Source organism: Engraulis encrasicolus, chromosome 19 (assembly GCF_034702125.1).
Source record: "Engraulis encrasicolus isolate BLACKSEA-1 chromosome 19, IST_EnEncr_1.0, whole genome shotgun sequence".
Lineage (NCBI taxonomy): Eukaryota > Metazoa > Chordata > Actinopteri > Clupeiformes > Engraulidae > Engraulis > Engraulis encrasicolus.
In genome coordinates this window covers 37,198,153-37,220,874 of record NC_085875.1, presented here as the reverse complement: position 1 = coordinate 37,220,874, position 22,722 = coordinate 37,198,153, and the positions used below count along the sequence as shown (strand labels likewise).

The following is a 22,722-nucleotide window of genomic DNA, read 5'->3' as shown; positions in this document are numbered from 1 at the left end:
TCTTTCAGACTGACCACTAAATCAAGCTGAAGTGTTCATTTTCTTTATAACCTGGAGGGTGCATGACTCCATTATTTAAAAAAGAATGAAATATTTTCCATTCTGTAACAGGACAGTTTCACATGTCTCCTAGGTCCATATAGAATGAGCTTTGCCACTTGCAACACTGTTTAATGTCTGCATCATGTGCCTTAATCAAGTGTTGTGTTTATGGTCATATTTTCAACAGCTGTCATTGTTGGAGTGTCATAGTTTGCTTATTGACGATGGGTATGTCATGATCTCATAACTCGTGCAATGATTTTACAGAACTCTACATTACAGAAATAGGCCTTATATGCCTGCAATTTTGATAATTCAATCTTTCTGAGTAATAGATCAGTAATTAGTCCCTCAAAATATTTGCTACTGAGTGCCACAGCCTCTCTGTCATGGTATTTTATTTGTGCATTCATGTTGGCAGTCAATATAGTTCCTTTCAAAATATTACTCCTTGTGTTATTTTTAGAATTATCCAACTATTACAACATTTTTTGGTCCTGTCCCAACTTTTTAGAGATTTGTTGCATGGGTCGAATTTTAAATAACCACATAATTCCCTCAAAACAATGCTTTTGCCTCATTTTAACTCTTCATATGTTGACCTTGGACCATTGTGTATCTTATGCATGGATTGAATGTTTTGAAAATGCCAGCATTTTGATTTTATTCACAAAATACCAAGTGTCCCAACTTTTTTGGAATCCGCTTTGTACTGTATATGTTTCCCAGTAAGAATGTATGTGACATGTTCCAGAGAAGCATGGGCTAAGAACCACTAGAGTGACTTGAAGCAGGGAAGCCAACAAGGGGGTCAAAGAGGTCAGCTGTCCCGGGCACAGGGAGAGGGGAGAGGGGGGGTGTCTGGTTTCAGTACACATGATGTTGTGCAAGGTTGCGTGTGGTTGTTTCTGTGCCAACCAACAGAACGAGTCGGTCTTAAGAAGTACACTATGATCCAAAGAAGTATTCCAGATATGTAAGGGGGGAACCAGGGTGGTATGGGTGTTTCTGAGCAGTGCTTCAGGTACCTCATTATGTCGCTCTCTGGCCAGGAAGTGCTTGGCCACATGGGTGGGCAGGATGTTATACAGCAGACACTCGTTGTGCTCCCTCTGCTCCCTCATGTCTTCCACTTCCTGTCGGGCCTGCAGTCGCCACAGGAAGTCCAGCCTTGCGGTCACCTCCAGCTGGAGTGACACAACATACATACAGAACATTTAGCTCGATCAGCACTTGTAGAGTTGAATTTATCCTCTTATGGTGTTGAATTAACCCAGTGCTTCCCAACATTTTTTTGGCATGGGACCCCATTTTCACATCCCAAATTTCTGGGGACCCCGTACGCATTTTTTCATTACAAAAATTAAAACATGACTGAGCTACGTAAGTTATAGGGTATTAAACCTATAAATATTTATGACAGTCTAAGATTGTAAATTGTGTTTCAATTATCAAATTTCAAATATCTTTATTAGATGATAGCCACTTGAGATATAAATCTCGTTTTCGAGAAGGTCCTCTCTTCTTTTTTCACACACTCTCAGACATTTCAGGTGACCTCATTTGAATTCCAGGCGAACTCAAATGGGGTCCGACCCCAGCGTTGAAAAACAATGAATTAAAAATCAGGGTATGTAAGATCTGAATGAACACATCCTAATGCAAGATGAGGGTCCAAGCTTTTAAATGCAACTTATTTCATGTTATGTACTGTACTTTGGAGGCTGAGATATTTAGGTCTTCATAGGCTGAGGGCACATTTTCCCAAAAAGGGCTTAGGTATTTTGTGTTTTTTACGATAAAATGGGTTAAAGTAGCAAATGTTAGGCCTAAGCTTACCTGTAGGCATGTAAGGCAACGGTCAGTGCTATTTAAAGACATGATCGTGTAACAATGTTTGTTTATAAAACTAATTCAAATGGCCATTCACATACCTTTCGACTATTGTAGAGCACAACAATGACAAACATGGTCACCAGCAACACTGAAATACCCCGTTTCCTGAGGTAGTGCGATCTGTTGGAAAAGGATTGAAACAAAAAAAATAGCGATTGTCTACCAAAGCGGTAATAAAAGTTGACACTGTAACAACATTCTATGATGGACAACTTGTGCAGTTGTGTACCTCTGGCCATTTTGTCCATTATGATGATGTTGGATGAAGAGCATGTGCAGGACTTCTTCTATGAGGTATGTGTAGACAACGATCACCACCAGGAGCACCAGGAGCTTTAGCAGGCAACTAAGCCGCAGGAACACAGCGCACGTGGCCATGGCAAGGACACTGCTCAGCACAAAGTACTTGAAGAGAAACGGTATGAGGTCAAATAAGTTTAGAGGACATTACGATTATTCTGTTGGAATAACTGAGAAATAAAAAAGTTATCTGCAGAGGTGGAGAAACTGGACTGTCAGAGGCAATGGTAACACATATTCAGATATTTTCAAATGTGGATATGTTTTTTGATCTGTTTATTCATAATCACGGAATGTGGATCAAAAAATAAAAACACCATTGTGACAGGGCGTGCACATTTTTAAGCGTGCAAATTTTAAGAGGAGATCTATACTGCTGGGCTCAAACCACATGAATTTAAAATCATATCTGATGTTGACGCAAAAGCTGCCAATCTTATCTCCAAGCGTAAACATCGACTCAATATCCAACATTCTATTTCAAGTCGTGAATATCAAACAGGTCGCCTACAATGTAAGAAACTTGCCCGACAATCGTTTGTGATGGTCCTGGGGGGAAACTTTCCACCAGTTGTCTCAGATATTATTATCAAATCAAATTAGTATTATTGTTCACTCACCTCTGGATGATTGCAGATGTTAACAGGTGCTTGTGCTGGTGGGTTGTGCTGGGAGGTGGCGCTGCCCCCCTCTCTTTCAGGCTCCGTAGTGTTACACCACAGCTGAAGAAGGTAAAGTAAAAGAACAGCAGAAACAGCAGTAAAGGGAAAGAAAAGAAAAGTTAAGGTGAGAGTAACTTTTTCTTTACTTAAACCAGCACACAGACTCACAGGATATCAGAATAGCATACTGAGCACCTTATACTGACCTCATACCGTATACTGACAATACTATAATTTTGGCACATAGGGGCAGACATGTCCTCTAAGACATGTTTTTAGGTTTTACGTCCTTCCAGGAACTGCAGGTGTAAAATAGCCTGAGGCTAACTCTGGTACAATGCATGGAATGGCAACATTAATGTAATTTCCACTAGTAGGCCTACTACACAATACCATGGAATGTACTGTACTTGAGGACTATCAGGGCTGTTGACATACAATATCTGAGTTGACCTGTCTCCCTTGGTTTGCAACTGGTTGATTGGTTCCTGACAAAGTGGATGGAGTTCCCGATTTTCTTTCGGGAGATTAGAAACAATATTTGCATTGCTCTTGGCCTGACTAGAAGCAACGCCGAAGGTGTTGCATCACTAGGAGGGCATGGCCTGGCTAATGTGTTGTACTGTACTTGAGGACTATCAGGGCTGTTGTGTTGACGTACAATGTCTGAGGAGGCAGCTCCAAAGTTGATGGCGATGGCGGTGAGGGTGAGGAGGTTGCGGGCACTCTTGGTCTCCTGGATCCAGCAGCACAGGTACTGCAGCGCAGGAGGAGACTGCTTGAACTCCTCCGCCAGGGTGGCCACCAGCAGGAGGGCATACGCCAGCAGGAAGAGGGAGAACTGCACTACCATGGGACATATTCTAGAGGAGGATAGAGAGAGAGAGAGAGAGAGAGAGAGAGAGAGAGAGAGAGAGAGAGAGAGAGAGAGAGAGAAGAGATAAACAAATAGCAAAGAGAAAGTAAGCTATAGCAAGAGACAAGGAGTTACAGATTTACTGTAACTGTATGGTGATTGAGGTGGTAATAAGCAATAAGTAATATGTGCATGTAATAACAGCATTCTACCAACTCAGTAATGCACACCAGGGCTGGACTGGCCATCTAGCATAGCGGGCATTTCCTGGTGGGCCCTGCACCCTTGTGGGCCCCTATTTTCAGAAATTTAAAAAAAAATGTTTTAATATTTCTGAAAATATGGGCCCACAAGGGTGCAGGCCCCACAAGTGATTCAGTTCAGCACTTGCTAATTATGAGGGGTCCCTTTAAGCCAAAAGTGCCCGGGCACTATTTCTCCCCCAGTCCAGCCCGGACTCCCACTGTCAACTCATTGCACTGGGAGGGTGAGAGTCAAAGTCGGGCAAGTATTCCAGACCATTTGGGAAATTCCACATCAGTTGAACAAATCTCCACAAACTTGTGTGTAAAAGAATTCTGAAAATATTACCAGGTGTTCCTGAAACATTCAAGAGAGAGGGTTGAAATCTCCCTGTAAGTAAAATGGTATCCTTTCAAAGTTACAAACTGTTTTATAGAGAGAGTTGGGTGTCAATTTTCTTCCTTCATTGTTTTCCTGCAAAGTTCTCAAGGCCACAGCGTAACATTTTTTTTTCCACTTGAACCCTTTCTCTTAGATGTCTAAGGAACACCCAGTAATATTTACAGAATTCTTTGATACACAAGTGCCTGAAGATGTGTTCAGTTGGCATGGAATGACCCAGTAATGGCATCTGTCACAGAAGAAGGACAGGGGGAGGAACGGGTGTACCAATACTGGTGTCATGTTGGAGCAGCAGGGTGTTGGATATTACTCACTAACCATGGGGTCAGGGCATGCCATGTGTAGGAGATGAAGAAAAAGTATGTGCGCAATAGGGGGACACAAAGAGGAAGTGAAACAGCATACATATACTGTATTAGGAGAACAGGACAGGCATGGAGGAGAGGGATGGCTGCAACTTACACGCTGGGGTGTCGTGTGTAGGTTGCACTGCAGGAAAGGGAGTGATGAGGAAGTGCAAAGGAACATGAGCTAAGAATTTTGTGTTCTTTTATGGGTTTCTCGGAAACTAGAAACAGGGAGAGGCAGGGAGAGTGCAGTTATACACAAAGGAAGACAAAAAGAGACAGTGTGTGCGTGACTTGAGGGGTTGTCTACAATCAGTCGCCTGGTCTTACTAAACCCTCATACTAATTTCATTCAGAGGGTTTGGAATTGTTGATGTTTGGCCATGATGTGTAATCTGCGTGCATGTACTGCACCATTGTTCACCCCCCTCCCCTGTTTCTGATTGGTTATGTTGTCTGTTAAGATGTGTAATCTGGTTCCAGAAGAACCGGCCCAGATGCAACATGCACAGTAGGTCAAACGTGAATTGAGTGGAAGCTTACAGATGGCGAGGCCATAGCAGGCTGTAGTTCTATGGTATCGGGGCTCTACAGTACAGTATGATTGGTGTTGGCTTGCTGCATAGCAGGCTATACTGTAGTTCTACGGTACAGTATGCTTGGTGTTGGCTTGTACAGTATGCTTGGTGTTGGCTTGTACAGTATGCTTGGTGTTGGCTTACTGCATAGCAGGCTATGTAGTTCTACCATCAGGGCTCTACGTACAGTATGCTTGGTGTTGGCTTACTGCATAGCAGCCTATCGTTCTCTACGTACAGTATGATTGCTGTTGGCTTACTGCATAGCAGACTATACTATCGTTCTACAAAGCGGATTCCAAAAAAGTTGGGACACTTGGTATTTTGTGAATAAAATCAAAATGCTGGCATTTTCAAAAAATTCATGCATAAGATGCACAATGGCACAGGGTCAACATAGGAACAGTTAAAATGAGGCAAAAGCATTGTTTTGAGGGAAATATGTGGTCATTTCAAATTCGACCCATGCAACACATCTCAAAAAAGTTGGGACAGGGCCAAATTCTTGTGTAATAGTTGGATAATTCTAAAAGTAACACAGGAGGAATATTTTGAAAGGAACTATATTGACTGCCAACATGAATGCACAAATAAAATACCATCACAGAGAGGCTGTGGCACTCAGTAGTGAATATTTTGAGGGACTAATTACTGATCTATTACACAGAAAGATTGAATTATAATAATTGCAGGCACATAAGGCCTATTTCTGTAATGTAGAGTTCTGTGAAATCATTGCAAAAGTTATGAGATCATGACATACACATAGTCAATGAGCAAACTATGACACTCCAACAATGACAGCTGTTGAAAAAATGACTATAAACACAACACTTGATTAAGGCACATGATGCAGACATTAAACAGTGTTGCAAGTGGCAAAGCTCGTTCTACATGGACATAGGAGACATGTGAAACTGTCCTCTGATTACAGAATGGAAAATATTTCATTCTTTTTTAAAAATCATGGAGTCATGCACCAACCAGGTTATGAAGAAAATGAATACTTCAGCTTGATTCAGTGGTAGGTCTGAAAGACAGCATATATGATGGTAAAGGGGTGCAGAGATGCCTTGGTTATGGTCTTCTTACTCATGTAGAGCATTAAAATGAGGGCTGAATGATATATTCAGACTTTAAACAGCATACATAGCTACCAAGGCATTATATTTTGGAGCACAGCCTTTAGATATTGCCCCATAATGATGGCAAATTTCAATCTCTACTATGTTCCAACAGTGTGGTTCCATCATAAGAGTAAACAGGTGACAAAATTGTTTTCTTGCAGTCAGGATATGCCACATATTAAGCATAACAAGAAGGTAAACAAGTCGAAGAACACACCTATCAGTTGAGCTGCTGAAATCATGTCTCGCATATCAAAATATCTTTTAAAAAAAATAAATAAAATCATGCCATCAGTCAAAGTATTTAAATGTTAAGTCTCCTCCCTTGTGTTGTGTTTAGTCTTATCCAACATAAAAAGCATTTTATTGACCCTGTCCCAACTTTTTTGGAATTTGTTGCAGGGGTGAAATTTTAAATGATCACATAATTACCCCAAAACAATCATTGTGCTTGGCTTTAACAACTGATATGTTGTCTACACACAATGCTCTACCTTATTAACATATTGAATGTTTTGAAAATGCCAGCATTTTTATTTTATTCACAAAATACCAAGTGTCCCAACTTTTTTGGAATCCGCTTTGTACCATCAGGGCTCTAGGTACAGTATGCTTGGTGTTGGCTCACTGCATAGCAGCCTATAGTTCTCTAGGTAAAGTATGCTTGGTGTTGGCTTACTGCATAGCAGCCTATAATAGTTCTACCATCAGGTTTCTATTGTACAGTATGCTTGGTGTTGGCCTACTGCATAGCAGCCTATCGTTCTCTAGGTACAGTATGCTATGTAGTTCTACCATCAGGGCTCTAGGTACAGTATGCTTGGTGTTGGCTCACTGCATAGCAGCCTATAGTTCTACCATCAGGGCTCTACACATGCTTGTTGACTGCATAGCAGCCTATACAGTAGTTCTTGCATCAGGGCTCTACATACAGTATGCTTGGTGTTGGCTTACTGTATAATAGGCTACAGTTCTACGGTATCAGCCGCTCTACGTGCAGTATGCTTGGTGTTGGCCTACTGCATAGCAGCCTATCGTTCTCTAGGTACAGTATGCTTGGTGTTGGCCTACTGCATAGCAGCCTATCGTTCTCTAGGTACAGTATGCTTGGTGTTGGCTTACTGTGGCGCAGGGATGAGCACCTGCACAGCCATGATGAAGAGCACCAAGATGAAGGAGCACACCAGGTTGGACTTGAACATCTCATCCCTCATGTGGGAGAACTGCCAGAGCAGAGCAGGATAAGAAAGGGAAATAAAACAGAAGGCAATGGGAAAGGAGGTCACTTGCGCTCTAGCCTTCTTGGTGCTCACCGTCCAGCACTGTAGACAGTAGACAACAAGCTGGTCCACTTCAGAGAGACTGAGCCAAGGATGACTGGAGCACACAGGATACGTTTTTCTGTTATTTTATTTACTGTGCAAACAGAAAAATGTATCCTGTGCGCTAAAGTCATCCTTGGCCCAGCCTCGCTGAACTAAGATTAAGATTTGGAGTGAAATTGTCTTGTATCTATGTAAGCTGTCAGACACCTTAATTTCCCTCAGGATTAATAAAAGTACTCTCCAACTTCAGTAGTAGTAGAGTAGAGTAATCATGTTTGTCTAAATTGAAGATACATTCATACTGCTTGAGCAGGAAAGGAAAATAAAACTTTAGCAATGTTCAACTTGCTTTACTGTACGTCCTTGTCAAGTCTTAAAGGATCCACTGTGCATTACATAATTAGTGGTGAAAAAGCTACTTTGTAGAAATTCAAAAGAATTATAACAATTTCGAAATCTCAATATTATATTGAATTATATATACAGTATTCTCTCAAAAATGTAGACTCTTGTTCTACCTTGTTCTCGATGTTGGAGTCTTTAAAGACCAAGGTGAAAGGTGTGATGTGCTCCTTCCTCATGCGCTCGCTGCTGCGCACCTCGATGGCCTGCTTGATGCGCTTGTTGATCTCACGTGATCCGGGGTTGCCCACGGCGATGTGACTGGGCAGCTGCATGAGCGAGCCATTGGTGAACGTGGCCAAGAGCTGCAGATGAAACACACAGAATGAATGAATTGACATTTATGAACTTCATGCATTTTCAGAGAATAGAATTTTTGTACAGTGGAAAATATATTAAGGAATATAATAATAATAATAATAATAATAATAATAATAATAATAATAATAATAATAATAATAATAAAAAGAAGAAGGACAGTTCATAATAGGGTCTAATAATTGATTGATTGATTGATTGATTGATTGATTGATTGATTGATTGATTGATTGCCCAGGAGCACTTGATTTCTTAATCCATCCCTGTAAGCGGTTTTAAACCACTGAGACACCTACTAAACGTTTTCTACTGTACAAAGATGATATAATTTTATAAATTGTTCATGAAATTTATGTTTATTTATGTTATATTTCAGTTCACTCGACTTCACAAAATAGAGCTGAAGTTTATGGCACCAGTAGTTGGAATGGGTGATGTAGAAATGAGAAAAGAAAGGTCACACACTGTTGCTGCTCCCAGTTTATTCAACACAACATTTCGACCAGTCTGGTCTTCGTCCGCAGCAACAGCAACTTTACGACCTTTCTTTTCTTGTTTCATCGTGTTTAAGACTGGCACCTGTTTTATCTAGATGTGCACGCACTCCAAAACGCTACTGTGATGTAGAAATGGACACTCTAACGGTAAAATTGGCAAAACTGACTTAGTGGGTTTTTCAGCATCTTACATCAAGGCATATTTTCAGGTTAACAAATAATCCAGGTTAGGGATGCACCGATATGAAACCTTTGGCCGATACCAATACCAATATCCCACATTAATAATATTACTGTTATGGCCGATAACAGATATTAACCGAAATCTGTTTTTTTATTATACAGACTGACAGTAATGCAAAATGATAAAAAAAAAATGTATGAGTGACCACTATATGTGAAAGGGGGTCTCCCAGTTTGGGAACATCTCTGAACCGTATACAGTTGGCTATTCTGCGTAAATGAGTAATATAACATTGGTTGTTAATATCGGTCCAGTTCTTCACATCAGACCTACAGTATATTGATAATGAAAAAATGCCAAATATCAGCCGATACCAATGTTAATGCCGATATATTGTCTTTTTTAGAGAAAGTGCGCTTAACTGTTTCTTACAAGGTCTTTGGGTGCGAGCAAACAGCAAAGTTCATGTTTAGTAAAAAAAAAGATGCACTCCCGGATGAGGTTCTTGCAGTTTAATCTTAATGGGTTAGCATGGCAGACAGGCAGACGTTTCGGCCTAAGCCTTTTTCAGCATCTTTTAAACTAAAAATGGCGATATATTGTGCCTCCCTAATCCAGCTAATGTTCACTTGACAGCGACTCACGCAGTTCATGCCAATGATGCTATCGAAGGGAAGCTCGGCGCTCCAGGTGGTCTCCCGACTTATCTTGCGAACTCTGGGTGGACACACCGTCTCCTCCACCGGGGTGTGGCAGATGAGGAAGGTGTTGATCTTGTGCTTTCGCAGGAACTCGTTGCGTTCGTGGCCACGCCCCTCCTCCGTCTTGTAGAGCCCGCCCAGGCAGTCCAGGGTGGCCTGGGAGATGTGGATCCTCCTGAAGGGGGAAAGGTTTCATTAAGTAGTTATGCAAGTACTGCACCAGATTAATGATGTGTATTGTACGTATATATTGAACTGCATATATTGAATATTGAAAGAGAAATTAGTACTGTAGATTCAAGGATTTAAGGGCCTTTGTTGTCACATGCATTGATACATGTCACATGCACTTGCACACTCTTGACGCAAGTCAATTCTAATACTGCCAAGTCAAGTCTCAAGTCATATGTGACTCGAGTCTGACTCAAGTCCAAGTCAGAAGGTACAAAGTCCACATCTCTACTATTTCCTTACCCAGGTATGCCCCCTGCCTCCAGCATGTTGGCCACATCCACGTCCCAGGACCAGACGTCGAACTGCCACTTCTGCAGTCCCAGCACGCCACAGAGCACCGAGCCAGAGTGGATGCCAATACGCATGTCCACCTCATTCTTCAGCTCCCGACGCAGGTATCTGGAACCACCAGAAAGACTACAGAGTTGTAATTCACTGTCACACACTTCAGACTATGCATCCACACTGCACGCATGTGCATGTCCTCTTTCAGCTCCACACGCAAATACCTGGAGCAACCAGAGAGTCTATAGAGTTATTATTAGTTATTGGTCATTAAAGGGGCACAAGGTAGGATTACGTAGTTTGCGCGGTGTCTGTGGCATGTCAGTCTCAAAATCTACACCGTCACGAAAAAGGCTGTTCAAATAAGCTCGCTGTGAGAACGTTTTGCCAGCAGTTGATACAAATCTGAATACGGTAATGAAAGCAATTTTTCATATGAAAAGCGTTTCCCACGACACTCTGTCCAAAGTTACATGTGGGATTCTCAGCGGACGCCGGACCGTCAAAGTGGTCGCGAGAATCATTGTTCACTTACTAATGACTCAAATAAGCATCGGCTGACTCGGGATAGAGATTAATTAAACTTTTAATCCTACATAGAGCCCTTTTATTCACTGCCACTCTTCACACTGCCAAATGACCGATACGCATGGCCACTAGGGGTGTAAATAATAATCGGTAGGTATGTATCGCTGCATCGATCCTACGGCCGACAGTTGAATCGTATCGTATCATGGGGCATTCTTAGGTATCAAAAATAATTGAATTGTTGGCCCCTGCCCAATGCCCTAGCTGTTAATTGTGCAACATAATAGAAGTAACATATAATTTGAAAATATCGTATCGTGGAGCATTCTTAAGTATCGAAAATAATCGAATCGCTGCCTTAAGAAATCGATATAGAATTGTATCGTTATGGAAGCTGTGATTGACACCCCTAATGGCCCCCTCATGCTCCAGCTTCCTACATAATCTCTAGAACACAGTAAAAAAATTAAGTGTTACTTCAACACTTAAAGGGGCTCTATGTAGGATTAAAGGTTTAATTAATCAATGGCCTGACTCAGCTGATGCTTATTTGAGTCACGACCACTCTCGCAACCACTTTCACGGTCCGCTGTCAAAGAACCCCAAATGCAATTTATAACAGAGCGGTCCACTACGAGTGTCGTGGGAAACATTTCTCATACAAAAAAAAAAAAACGCTTTACATTCCGTATTCAGATTTGTATCATTCTGTGATGAAAAACATTCTCACAGCGAGCATATTTAAACATCATTTTACATGGCGATGTAGATTTTGAGACAGGCATTCCACAGGCACCGCCCTTTAAGAGTTTTTTTGGTCTTTTGACTTGATTTTTATGATAGGACAGTGAGGGAGTGACAGGAAGCGAGTGGGGAGAGAGAGATACAGGGAAGGGTCAGCAAAGGACCCGGGCCGGAATCGAACCCAGGTCAGCCGCGTAGCAGATGAGTGCCCTACCCTACACTCTAAACATTACCTCACTGATTCTTGAGAAAGTGGCTAAAACAGGTTGTAATGTTGACAGAAAAAAACGAAGTGAATTACACAATTATATGGTATATCCTCGTAGACTAAGGTCTTGGCTTTTCAGAAATGCACAAGGCCAATCTCCCCATTATGTATTTTTTTCAGAAATCAGGCTTTTCTCCGATCATACCTTGTTTTTTGTCAACACCGTCAGACACAATTAAAAGTTATTAAAATTGTATTGATTTGGTTGCATATGTATCTGGAGTTTTTAAGTGATTATGTGTATTTTTTGGTTCACACATATGCCTTTAAATGTTGAAAATTCACTTTTGTTCTATTTTAATACTGTTTTCATGTGTTCTAATTTTAAAATATGTTACCGTCATACGATGCTTACTTAACGCCTATAAATACAACAAACATTTTTTTGTAATTTCACAAATATTCGTGTAGGCTTAAATTGGCTATTACTTTGATATTTCAACAACTCCTAAGGAAAATGTTGTAAGCACATTCCTTTAAAATGTCCAAAACTCCTTCTTACGGTGGTGACTTAAGAACTGACAGTGGTGACAGTAATCTGAGAGTGGTGAAAGTGGCCTAATTAGTACCTGCATTTAGCAAAATAAATAGCCCTCTCAAGTCAATGGCATCTTGCATAAACACTTTATTTTTGTGTGTGCACAGTATGAGCATGTGTTTTTACTTCATTAGTTAGATTACCTAGGAAGTAAGCCACTGGTTGTTGAAAATGTGGTAAAAACAGCTTTTAAGTTGTTCAAATCCAAAATATATATGTATTATATGTGTATTATCATAGATGTAGGTCTTGGCTGTGCAGTGAATGCATTGGCCAAGCTCCCCATGTTTAACATTTTTCATAAAATGAGCTCTTTCTTGTTTTGTCAACAGCGGCAGACAGAATTAGAAGTAAAAACACATGTTTACTGTATTAAAGTGAATTACTTTAACAATTCAACATAACTGTAGATACTTATTGTATGCATATTCTTAAAACATGTCAAAAACACGTAAAACATGTGTTTTTTGGTGAACTCCATCAGATGTCACCACCGTCAGGTTTTCTGACAAAAAAAACCTCCAAATGCACCTCAGTGGTGGCTAGAGTATCATTTTGGATCACAATTATTACTAACATGCCTAGTAATGTTTCATTAATCAGCACAATTTAGTATAATATGGAACAACATGATGAGCAGAACAAAATCTGACGGTGGTGACATCTGACGGTGTGAGACAAAAAAGCACTCTTTTAAATATTGTGCATTGTTTGTTCACATTAGCCATTTCATTTTCGCTCTGTTTCTTGGGTGCTTCATACCTTTTCTGAAAAAAATTATATTTATTAACATTAATGTAATACAATACTATTAAAACCCCCGACGGTGTTGACAGTTTATGGTTGGGACAGTACCAGTGTCCAAACAAATTAACAAATTGAGGACAAAATGATAAACTTACAGGAGCTTCAGTGATGGTGAAGTAGGCAGTAGAGCTAAAGGTTTGAAAAGGGGTCCTCAGTAATGAAAATTACCTTGTGCATACCTGATTTTATTGTCTTTTAGAAAAAATCTGACGGTGGTGACCAATATGCTGGACACATTTTGAGCAATCAGTAAATAATAGTAAATATTGTTTTACATCCACTATGTGCACATCTGTAGAACCACTTTAATATGGTCTTCCACGTCATGGTGATATTGTTCAATTCTGTTAGTGATTTTTGTATTTTAAGTCAATTGAAATGATGATGCCAGTCCTTGGGACAGGCGTTTTTACAGGGTGTGGACAGGTTTATAGCCATGAAAAGTAATAAAATTACACTTAAATATTTCAAACAAAAATGTATTCGTGTGACAGACCCCTTGGCCATTACCTGGGTTCATTTTGTTTGTGAAAATTTAGTTGATTTTCAACAGAATTAATATTTTACTGCAGGGACATGTTTTTGCCAAACTTTCAAGAATCAGTGACCTCTAAATGACACACTATTTGATTGCCACCATGACAGATTTGTTCTGTCTCCACATCTCCACAGCTACCCGAGCAGCAGAGGGTTGGTGGTGAGCCCACCGCCCATGGTCCTCCCGCCCAGTGGTGAAAGTAAACGGGTGCGCACAGGTGCGCAGCACCGGTATAAAATGTACAGCCAGTGCGCAGTACCGGTAAGAGAATAGGGTTAATGCTGGCCAAAAACCCACATTTGAAAACTCTTTTACAGTACAAAAAATACAGCCACACTATCCCATTCGAGACAAGTGAAGTGTGAAGAGAATAGCTCAAAGTTACCCGTAGTCATGCAGTGATATAGCGCATAGTGCATAGTGATCTGTAGCGCACATTTTTTATTTTGTTTGCGCTCTTTCTGATGTTGGCATTGGAAGGGCAGTTGTTGGGAAAAACATACTTGAAAAATGGCACCAGTAGCCCCGGTAAGACATGAAAAATACTTCCACCCCTGCTCCCGCCACCCACCTGATGGTGTTTATCATAGCCAGGCCCATCTCCACACAGCAGCGGGCGTGGGCACGCTGGGGCTCGGGCACCCCGGAAACACAGTAGTAGCAGTCCCCCAGGATCTTTATCCTCATGCACTGATGCTCCTGAGCACAGAGCAAAAGAAACAGTCGATAGGGAATCAATTTGAGGTCTACCTGAGGAAATAATGTATACAGCAATACTGCAGTAATTTATACAGATTATTTGACATCAGGGTTGTATTTAGACTGTTGTCAGCTGTTGATTTTGTATTTGAGGTTGCAAAAGTGTGCAACAACAGAGTATTCTGTGTCACTACTCTTTTAAAAAATGTATTTTTAGGGCTTTTTGCCTTTATTTTAGGACAGTACAATGTAGAAGAGACAGGAAATGAGTAGGGAGAGAGACGGGGAAGAATCAGCAAATGACCCAGGCCAGATCAACGGATCACCGGCGTAGTCACCAAAAAAATAGCAACTTGTTTATGTACTCCATGTTTGTTAAGGGTCAAAGTGAAGTCACGGGAGGGATGAATCACAGTTGTTCAATCATATTTTAGGAGACAAGACGTAATGCTCAAATGTAAAACTGCTGTTGCTATTGGTTTCTGCTTCTGCTTTTTGTACCTCTGCTAGATGATCAAAACGGCCAAAGAGTTCGTTGAGAGTCCGCACCAACTCCTGGGCAGACATGGTCATTGACAACGTGGTGAAGCCCTGTATGTCAGCAAACAGAATGCTGAGGGGGAAAAGAGGGAAAGGCACACATTTCAGCTTAACCCATTGATGCCTAAAGCACCTGCAAAAAACACCTGCTGAATGCCTAAGCCCTTGTTGGGAAAGTTGACCTCAGCCTATTAAGACCTAAATATCTTAGCCTCTGATGCACATAAAAACATGACATAAGTTGCAAGTTAAACCTCAAGACCCTCATCTTGCATCAAAGTGTGCTGTAACATACCCAAATCAAAAAAGTGAAAATCTTAATAAGAGCCTGAATGCAGCGTATATGTCACTCCAGGCACCAAAGGTCAAACAACATATACGAGTCATCAGTCTAAAATGGGTTAAAGGGACTGAGCACGCCTCTGACTTGCAACAACCCCTCCAAAAGCCTTGAAACAGCAAGCTAAGTTTTCTTCTTTTTGTTGTCTACCGAAGACATTTGGGTTTGCGACCAAAAGATGAATATGAAACAAAAACTCAGAATGCCATCTTTTATTTCCTAGTTTTTAAATCTAGATGTGTCAAGTAATTTTAAAGTCATCACTATTTGTATTAGATTCATATGGCAGTCTGTAAAGAGTGTACAACAAAGAAGGTATAGAGGTATACACAGATGTGCTTATTTCCTGTATTAAGTTGTCTTGGGATCCACAAAAGGAATAAATGACAAAAAAGTGCAACCTTCAAAGCATGCTTTCTAATAACTCATTGCGCACCAAAGATCTGTGCTCTGGGCCTATCACCCAAGTGTGTTTGTTGTTTCTTCCGAGGTAGGATATGTCGCCCAAATCAATGAAAAACTTGAAGTGTGCAACCCCAATACAGTACACTGCACTTAGTAGTATCATTTATACAGAGGTGTAGTCTACTTTTTTGTGGTGGGTATACTGTATATTTGAGCGTTTTTATATATATATTTGTGCTATTCTAAATAATGGATCAATCAATTTTAAGTGGGTATACTGAAATCCCTGAAATTTTGAAGTGGGTATACTGCGTATACCTGCGTTCTACGTAGACTACTGTACACCACTGCATTTATGTAAGAAAGTAAACAAGAATAGCGAGCACAAGAAATGATTCTCTGCACTATTTTGAACAATATGGTAAGACTCTATTTAGCTGTGATTTAGCTGTTCATTAATTCCTTTTTACAGGTACTGTTGCATGACCATCATACAGTAACCAATGTCACACACGCGCGCATGCACGCGCGCACTCACACACACACACACACACACACACACACACACACACACACACACACACACACACACACACACACACACACACACACACACACACACACACACACACACACACACACACACACACCACAAACAATACATTTCAATATGCTGTACACTCACACACAGCAGGCAGGGATTAACAGCGAATGGTGGGTACCTGACATCTGTGTAATGGTGGATGTAGATCTTGTGGAACTGTTGAGACAGCATGTTGTCCTCTATGGTGCTAATGTCTGCAATCATCTCTAAGGCAATGAAGCGAGGTAAAATGGACATGACCAAATTCTCCTGCAGGGGGCAGGCAACAACAACAGCAGGCTGTCACATCCATGATGGAACTATTAAGTATACCTGACAAGAGTGGCGTCATGTTCATAAAGGTCTTCATGTGGTTCTTAAAAAAACACTTATTCATATAGTATTTACATTTATTTGTATTTTTTGTAATTTGTGTAATTATCCATTTAATTTAATTAACATGAAAAAAATCTCTCAGAATTGTATTAAAAACAAATCTAGGGTTTAATACTAAATTCTAACAAAAAGCAAAACATACTTTTTTCATTGTGTCCTGGTATCAGCTGTAATACACATCTGGTACCCCTTAGTCCTTATACCCGTATAAAAACTCATGAGCTATCATTTAGTTTAGTACGAATACCTATATACTTCTTGGAGTTTCTACTTTCCTGTTTTATGGCAAGTCAGACTATAACATAAAATGAAATGTGTGTGCTTGTATTGATCAAACTCAATATAAGCATCAATATAAACATTTTTTTGCCCATTTTCTGAGTCTAGTCTACTAAGCTAGCGTTGTGCAGTCCTTTCAAGATAGATAACTCAAACACAGTAACAAGAAGGGTAAGCGTCTAACCTGTCTGTTATTCTCCCTCTCCAACTTGACCCGGCCCTCGATGCAGCGGCGGGTCTCCAGGAAGGCTTGGCGTTGGGCACGGTCAGAGAGGTAGTGTATGAACAGGCCAGCGGTGTTCATGCCCATGTAAAGAAGCCCCTTCAGCAGCACCTGGAAATGACATGACAAACAAATTGTTAAGTCAAGACATTTTTTGGTAACACTTTACTTGACGTCGGTCCCAAGGTTGTCTTTGCCATAACCATATGTCACTTAAGACCAACAGTCATAACATGTTTATGACATGGACATAATGTTCATGACTTATCTATGACTGTGTAATGACACTGTTATGACAGGGTAATGACATGCATATGACACCGGCGTCAAGAAAAGTGTTACCCATTTCATTTATCTACTTCACAATGGCTTTACCCAGACATTTTCAAAATCACTGAAAGTGGAATTGTACTCTCTAGGTCTATTTACTCTGTGCATTTACTCAAAATGAATGTCAATAGTGAAAACCAGGGTGCAATTTCCTAAAAAATAATGTTAATGGTGAAAATCAGGGTGAAATTTGCCACAAAACAGGGGATATGTTTCAGATTTTGGGCCATAGCGATGGAGTTTCATTAAACAGTGATTAAAACCAGACAGAAAAAGAGAAAAAGGAGATATCAAATCCAGAAAGGAGATATCAAAACCAGAAACGGATACAATTTCCCACATCCATGGCTGCATTGGGCATTTGCCCGGTGTACTGTTGATGATTTTGGCCTGTCCTTCCCCTCAGTGTAGTGGTATCAGTTCTCATGTCACTATGGCTGACCCTTCCGAGTCAGATTTAAATATTAATTTTGGCTGTTGTGGTTAAAATAGCTCGAAATACACGGCGGAAAATTCATTGTCACAGGCTCAGTTGCCTGGTGGACCGGTCTTGGCAGAAAATGCCCAGTGTGATTTTTTGGCCCAATCCTCGCCTGCCCCCATTCCTCCCTACAAATGGCACCCTGGTTCAAACATTTGGAAGGATATCATTGCACTTTCTCAGACATAAAGTGGGAGGAAAACGTTACCGCATCCTTCAGAATTTCTTACAATGTAAATTGGTCATAAAATATGGTCTGATTTTCACTAAAATCACAAGAAGGAACAAACAGTGTCTGCTTTATTAAATACCTAATACTGTACATTTAGCTGCAAAAGCTGTTTCCTGTAGTTACAGATCATATGGGCAAAACAATCTTTCACCATTCCTCTTGCCACACTTCAGCAAGGTTCCTGGAATGTCTGGTTTGAAAAGCCTTCTTGAGGTCATGCCATATCATCTCAATTGGTATTATTGTATGTCAGGGCTATTCCAGAACGTTTATTTTATTATCCTGGGGCCATTCTAAATTTAATTTGCTTCAAGAATATGGCCCTACTGCCCTGCTTCAGCGCCCATCCTATGTTGTGCTTCAACTGTGTGAAAGTCAAGACCACTTCAGGTTTTGCTTTTTCATTGTTCCGCTGATGAACTGACCAGCCTCCCTGAGACACCAACACACCCCAGTATGATAATACTACTGCCACCATACTTAAAATAGGGGATGTGGTTTTGGTGAAGGTGTGGTAGGCCTACTCCAATTTTCCTCCACACATGACATGCGTTCCCCCAAACAACTTTGATGTCAGCTGGCCAACAGAATATATAACTCTGAGAATATGCAGTATAAGATAAGATAAGATAAAGTGAGTTAAAACTTAACTGTCTGTTACACATTAAACAGAACATTGTCTTTGGTGTGGCTTCGGTCACTCTGGTATACAGTAACTCTGTGAATCATGCAAAAGCTTTGTTGTAGATCTCAAAGGTGCAGCAATATGAATATGCCAATCTTAATTCTTTGTTCTCTGGTATATGCCCACTGCGCTCCACAGTGTTGTGCTGTAATCACATGCGTGGTCTGTTCCTGTAGTGTACCTTGCAGAAAGAAGGAGATAGTAGTGCAGTTGCTGGACCATAACTCTCCCGAAGTAGAAGTAGATGTACTCTTACAAATGTAATTACAACACTTGTGGTATGATATAACATGGTTTCAAATGTATAATATCATACTACAGGTGTAATTACATCTGTAAGAGTACTTCTACTTCTACTTGATCCAACTCTGCCTATGCCCCACATATCCTGATGTACTGACGTGCCTCCTGGTATCTCCTCCATGTCCTGGGCCTTGAGCTGGAGGACACAGCAAACCTTCTCACCAAAGCTCACATTGATGTGATGACGTTGGATAAGCAGCACTACCTGAGCAATTTCAGTGGGTGATAGACACAGGCTCATGGGACCTTCAGGGATGGGAGTTTGGAAATAGACCGCTGAAACTGTTGAGGCCCAGAGGACAACCATCCCATAAATATCTGACAGCCTTGAATAATGCAGGAATATCCACCTAGATTGCCAAACATATGGTACAAAATGACCCTTTGGGACCTCTGGTCCTCTAAATTAAGGGCCCAGTACAAACCAGCTCAGGCAGTGTAATTAAGAGTACGTGAAAGCCCAACTGGGAACCTCCCATTGTCATTGTGACACAGCATTCCATGGTGTTCACTGCACACAACAAAATTGCATTTATGCCTCACCCGTGCAAGGGGGCAGCCCTCAATGGCGCCCCAAGGGAGCAGTGCGGCGGGACGGTACCATGCTCAGGGTACCTCAGTCATGGAGGAGGATGGGGTAGAGCACTGGTTAATTACTCCCCCCACCAACCTGCCGGGAGTCGGGAGTCGAACTGGCCAGCTTTGGGCTACAAGTCTGACGCCCTAACCGCTTACCCTTGACTGCCCATGGTTACATGGTAACAAGCACGAGAGTCAGTCCGTCTCACCTTTCTGATGATGGTGACATCGTTAAAGTTCTGTATGGACTCCACCAGCAGGTGCAGGGTGGAGGTGAGGCATGCGGTGCAGATGGACCAGAGCAGGGGCAGAGGCAGCAGCGTGTAGGTGGAGAAGAGGATGAACAGCACGTACCACGACTGGTCCTTCTCCAGCCCGTACACCAGGCCCGCCAGCACCTGCACAGTCTGTGACAACCAGATGGCGAGACCGGCGTAGCGCAGGTGCTCGGGCGACAAACTGCCCTTGCTGACGATCACCAGGACGCAGAGCACGCTGTCCAGGGCCATGAAGAGGCCGGCCAGCCCCCCGCGCACCGAGTCGATCATCTCGGGGGCCACGGCCAGGTAGATGACGATGATGTGGAGCTTGGTGATGATGTCGATGAAGTTGGTGACCGCCAGGGAGGTGCGGCGCTGGTCGGAGGAGAACTGCTGGTAGAGCTTCTCCAGGTCCTGAGACTTGAAGGTGTGGTGGAGCGCGGGCAGGAACACGCCGCGCACCGTCGATCCCCAGCTGACGAAGAAGTCCACGTCGCTGACACTGGTGTCTGTGGGCTTCTTTTGTGTGCCATTGGCCAGGCGGTCACGCGCGGGGTGGACACGAGGACCTGAGGCACGGCGTTTGTAGATGCCGTTGCTGTTGCTGTTATGTGCCAGTTTACTGCGGATATGACGGTTGATGTCTTCAATGTAGGCGTCAGTCACGATGATCTTGTGTGTGCTGGCGGTCTGCAGATCGCTTGCCTGCACCTGTCCCCGCTGGTCGATGATGTAGCGGACGGCGTCCTGCCATTTCATCTGCTTGCGCTTTGAGTTTGCATCAGGTTGGTGCAACGCGATGTCTGTGGGGCTGTGGACTTGGTTCCCTGATGCCATCGTGAGTCCTCAGTTGAGTTCAAACACCACTAGGGCTGGCCACGGACTCTGTGAGGACAAATCATAATCTGCAGCAGCAGCCACAGTACAGAGTCTGACTGTATAACACTGTTAAAAGATTAATATTGGAAAACTAAGAAGTTTAATAGTACCTTTTGAGATTTACTGATAAATATTCAACTCAAATTTCGCTGCGAAGGTCGTACAATTCGTCAGAAATGGGTCAGCTATGGCCTAATGGTTAGGGGAGTGGTCTTAAGATCAGTGTTGAGGGTTCGAATCAGTGGCGGAACAATTGCACACAGGGCCCAAGGGCAAAACACTGATAAGGGCCCCCCATACGGCCTGCCATGGTCACAATAGGGCCCCGTAACACCCACATATGAGGGCCCTGGGCTCAGGTGCAAATGTCCCACTTGCCCCCCCTATAGCTCTGCCCCTGGTTCGAATCGCACCCATACCCATATCTACATCTACATCTACTGTATGACTGAAGTACCCTTGGACAAGACACCTAACCCCACAATGCTCCAGGGACTATAACCAATATCCTATAAAATCTATAAGTCGCTTTGGACAACAACATTGGCTGGCATTAACATTTTCTATGCCAAGCCATCAACATTACTTTGACACACACACACACACACACACACACACACACACACACACACACACACACACACACACACACACACACACACACACACACACACACACACACACACACACATTTCAATATGTTGTAACTTTGGTAACACACACACACACTTCAATATGTTGTAACTTTGGTAACTTAGGTACTCAATGTAAAGGGTACTTACCACAGACTTAGTAAGTCCTGTTGGATCCATTCCATAGCTCCATTCTGCACCTGGTGGTATCAGATGCAGTATAGTGCAAGATAGAAGAATAACACCGACTTCCCTCTCATCAGAACGGCTAAAAGGAGTATGGAATAACCATTTTCCTTGAGGAAATTCCATGTGCTAAAAAGTCCATAGTTCCTTAGTATTTCGAAGGAAACATATAAAAGCTTACTCTACCAACCAACTTTAAATTCACTCCTGAGTCCAGGGACAGAGTCTCGTCTTCCATGAGAACCTGTAACTGAAACGGTATATGAATGAAGCATTCCATTGGTGTCAGCCATGAGGGAACGCAAGCAAGCGCAGAGGGGGAAACACTTTAGCAGATTGTATGGTAAAGTCCCTTGAGCTGTACTGTCCCAAAGCTTCGTCACGCTGACACAATGGCCAGATGGCCGAGGAAAGCTCCTCGCCAGTCGCCTTGTGTCCAGAGTGGAGGGATCCTAATCTGTCAGCAGCTAATCCAAATGAATATGGCCTTTCCCAAACACAAGGCAAAGACAACTCCAAAACAGGCAAAACTAAAAGCACTGTACCATCAAAACGAGCCTAACATGCCTTTCTTCCAACGGAGCTATGAATAGATGTGGGGTGTTGACTTGACTTATCTAGAGGATTACCCACAGGTAAAGGGAAGGCAGCCAATGTCAATCCAGTTGTTTAGCATTTGTCAAGAAATGGTTGGACAAACAAAGCAGCCATTACTGTATTTTTGTTTTGACTTTGGACTTTTGACCAGCAAAGTACTCCCAGCTTCCCTGTCTATTACACTCTCCCAAGAAATGAATTAAGATTAAGAACACTAGTTCTTAATCAAGTGCCTTACTAAGCTAAGCTTCCAGCTAAGTGTCTTACTGTA

The 22,722-nt window shown here is 42.0% G+C and overlaps 1 protein-coding gene across 1 annotated transcript in view; it reads right to left on the bottom strand.

Moving 5' to 3' along the window:
* Positions 1 to 21,013, bottom strand: part of si:ch211-132f19.7 (adenylate cyclase type 8) — a 30,663-nt gene extending 9,650 nt beyond the window's left edge. Inside the window, exons 1-14 of the mRNA XM_063184300.1 lie at positions 20,107 to 21,013; positions 17,249 to 17,398; positions 16,529 to 16,659; positions 15,023 to 15,134; positions 14,394 to 14,521; positions 10,355 to 10,513; positions 9,824 to 10,055; positions 8,297 to 8,485; positions 7,576 to 7,676; positions 3,562 to 3,763; positions 2,859 to 2,960; positions 2,168 to 2,343; positions 1,977 to 2,058; positions 1,071 to 1,229 (exon numbers count right to left, since the gene is read on the bottom strand). Of these exons, the coding sequence (XP_063040370.1) occupies positions 1,071 to 1,229; positions 1,977 to 2,058; positions 2,168 to 2,343; positions 2,859 to 2,960; positions 3,562 to 3,763; positions 7,576 to 7,676; positions 8,297 to 8,485; positions 9,824 to 10,055; positions 10,355 to 10,513; positions 14,394 to 14,521; positions 15,023 to 15,134; positions 16,529 to 16,659; positions 17,249 to 17,398; positions 20,107 to 20,994 (2,811 nt within the window). The 5' untranslated portion in view covers positions 20,995 to 21,013. The remainder of the gene's footprint in view (positions 1 to 1,070; positions 1,230 to 1,976; positions 2,059 to 2,167; positions 2,344 to 2,858; positions 2,961 to 3,561; positions 3,764 to 7,575; positions 7,677 to 8,296; positions 8,486 to 9,823; positions 10,056 to 10,354; positions 10,514 to 14,393; positions 14,522 to 15,022; positions 15,135 to 16,528; positions 16,660 to 17,248; positions 17,399 to 20,106) is intronic.
* Between the last annotated feature and the right edge of the window lie 1,709 nt (positions 21,014 to 22,722).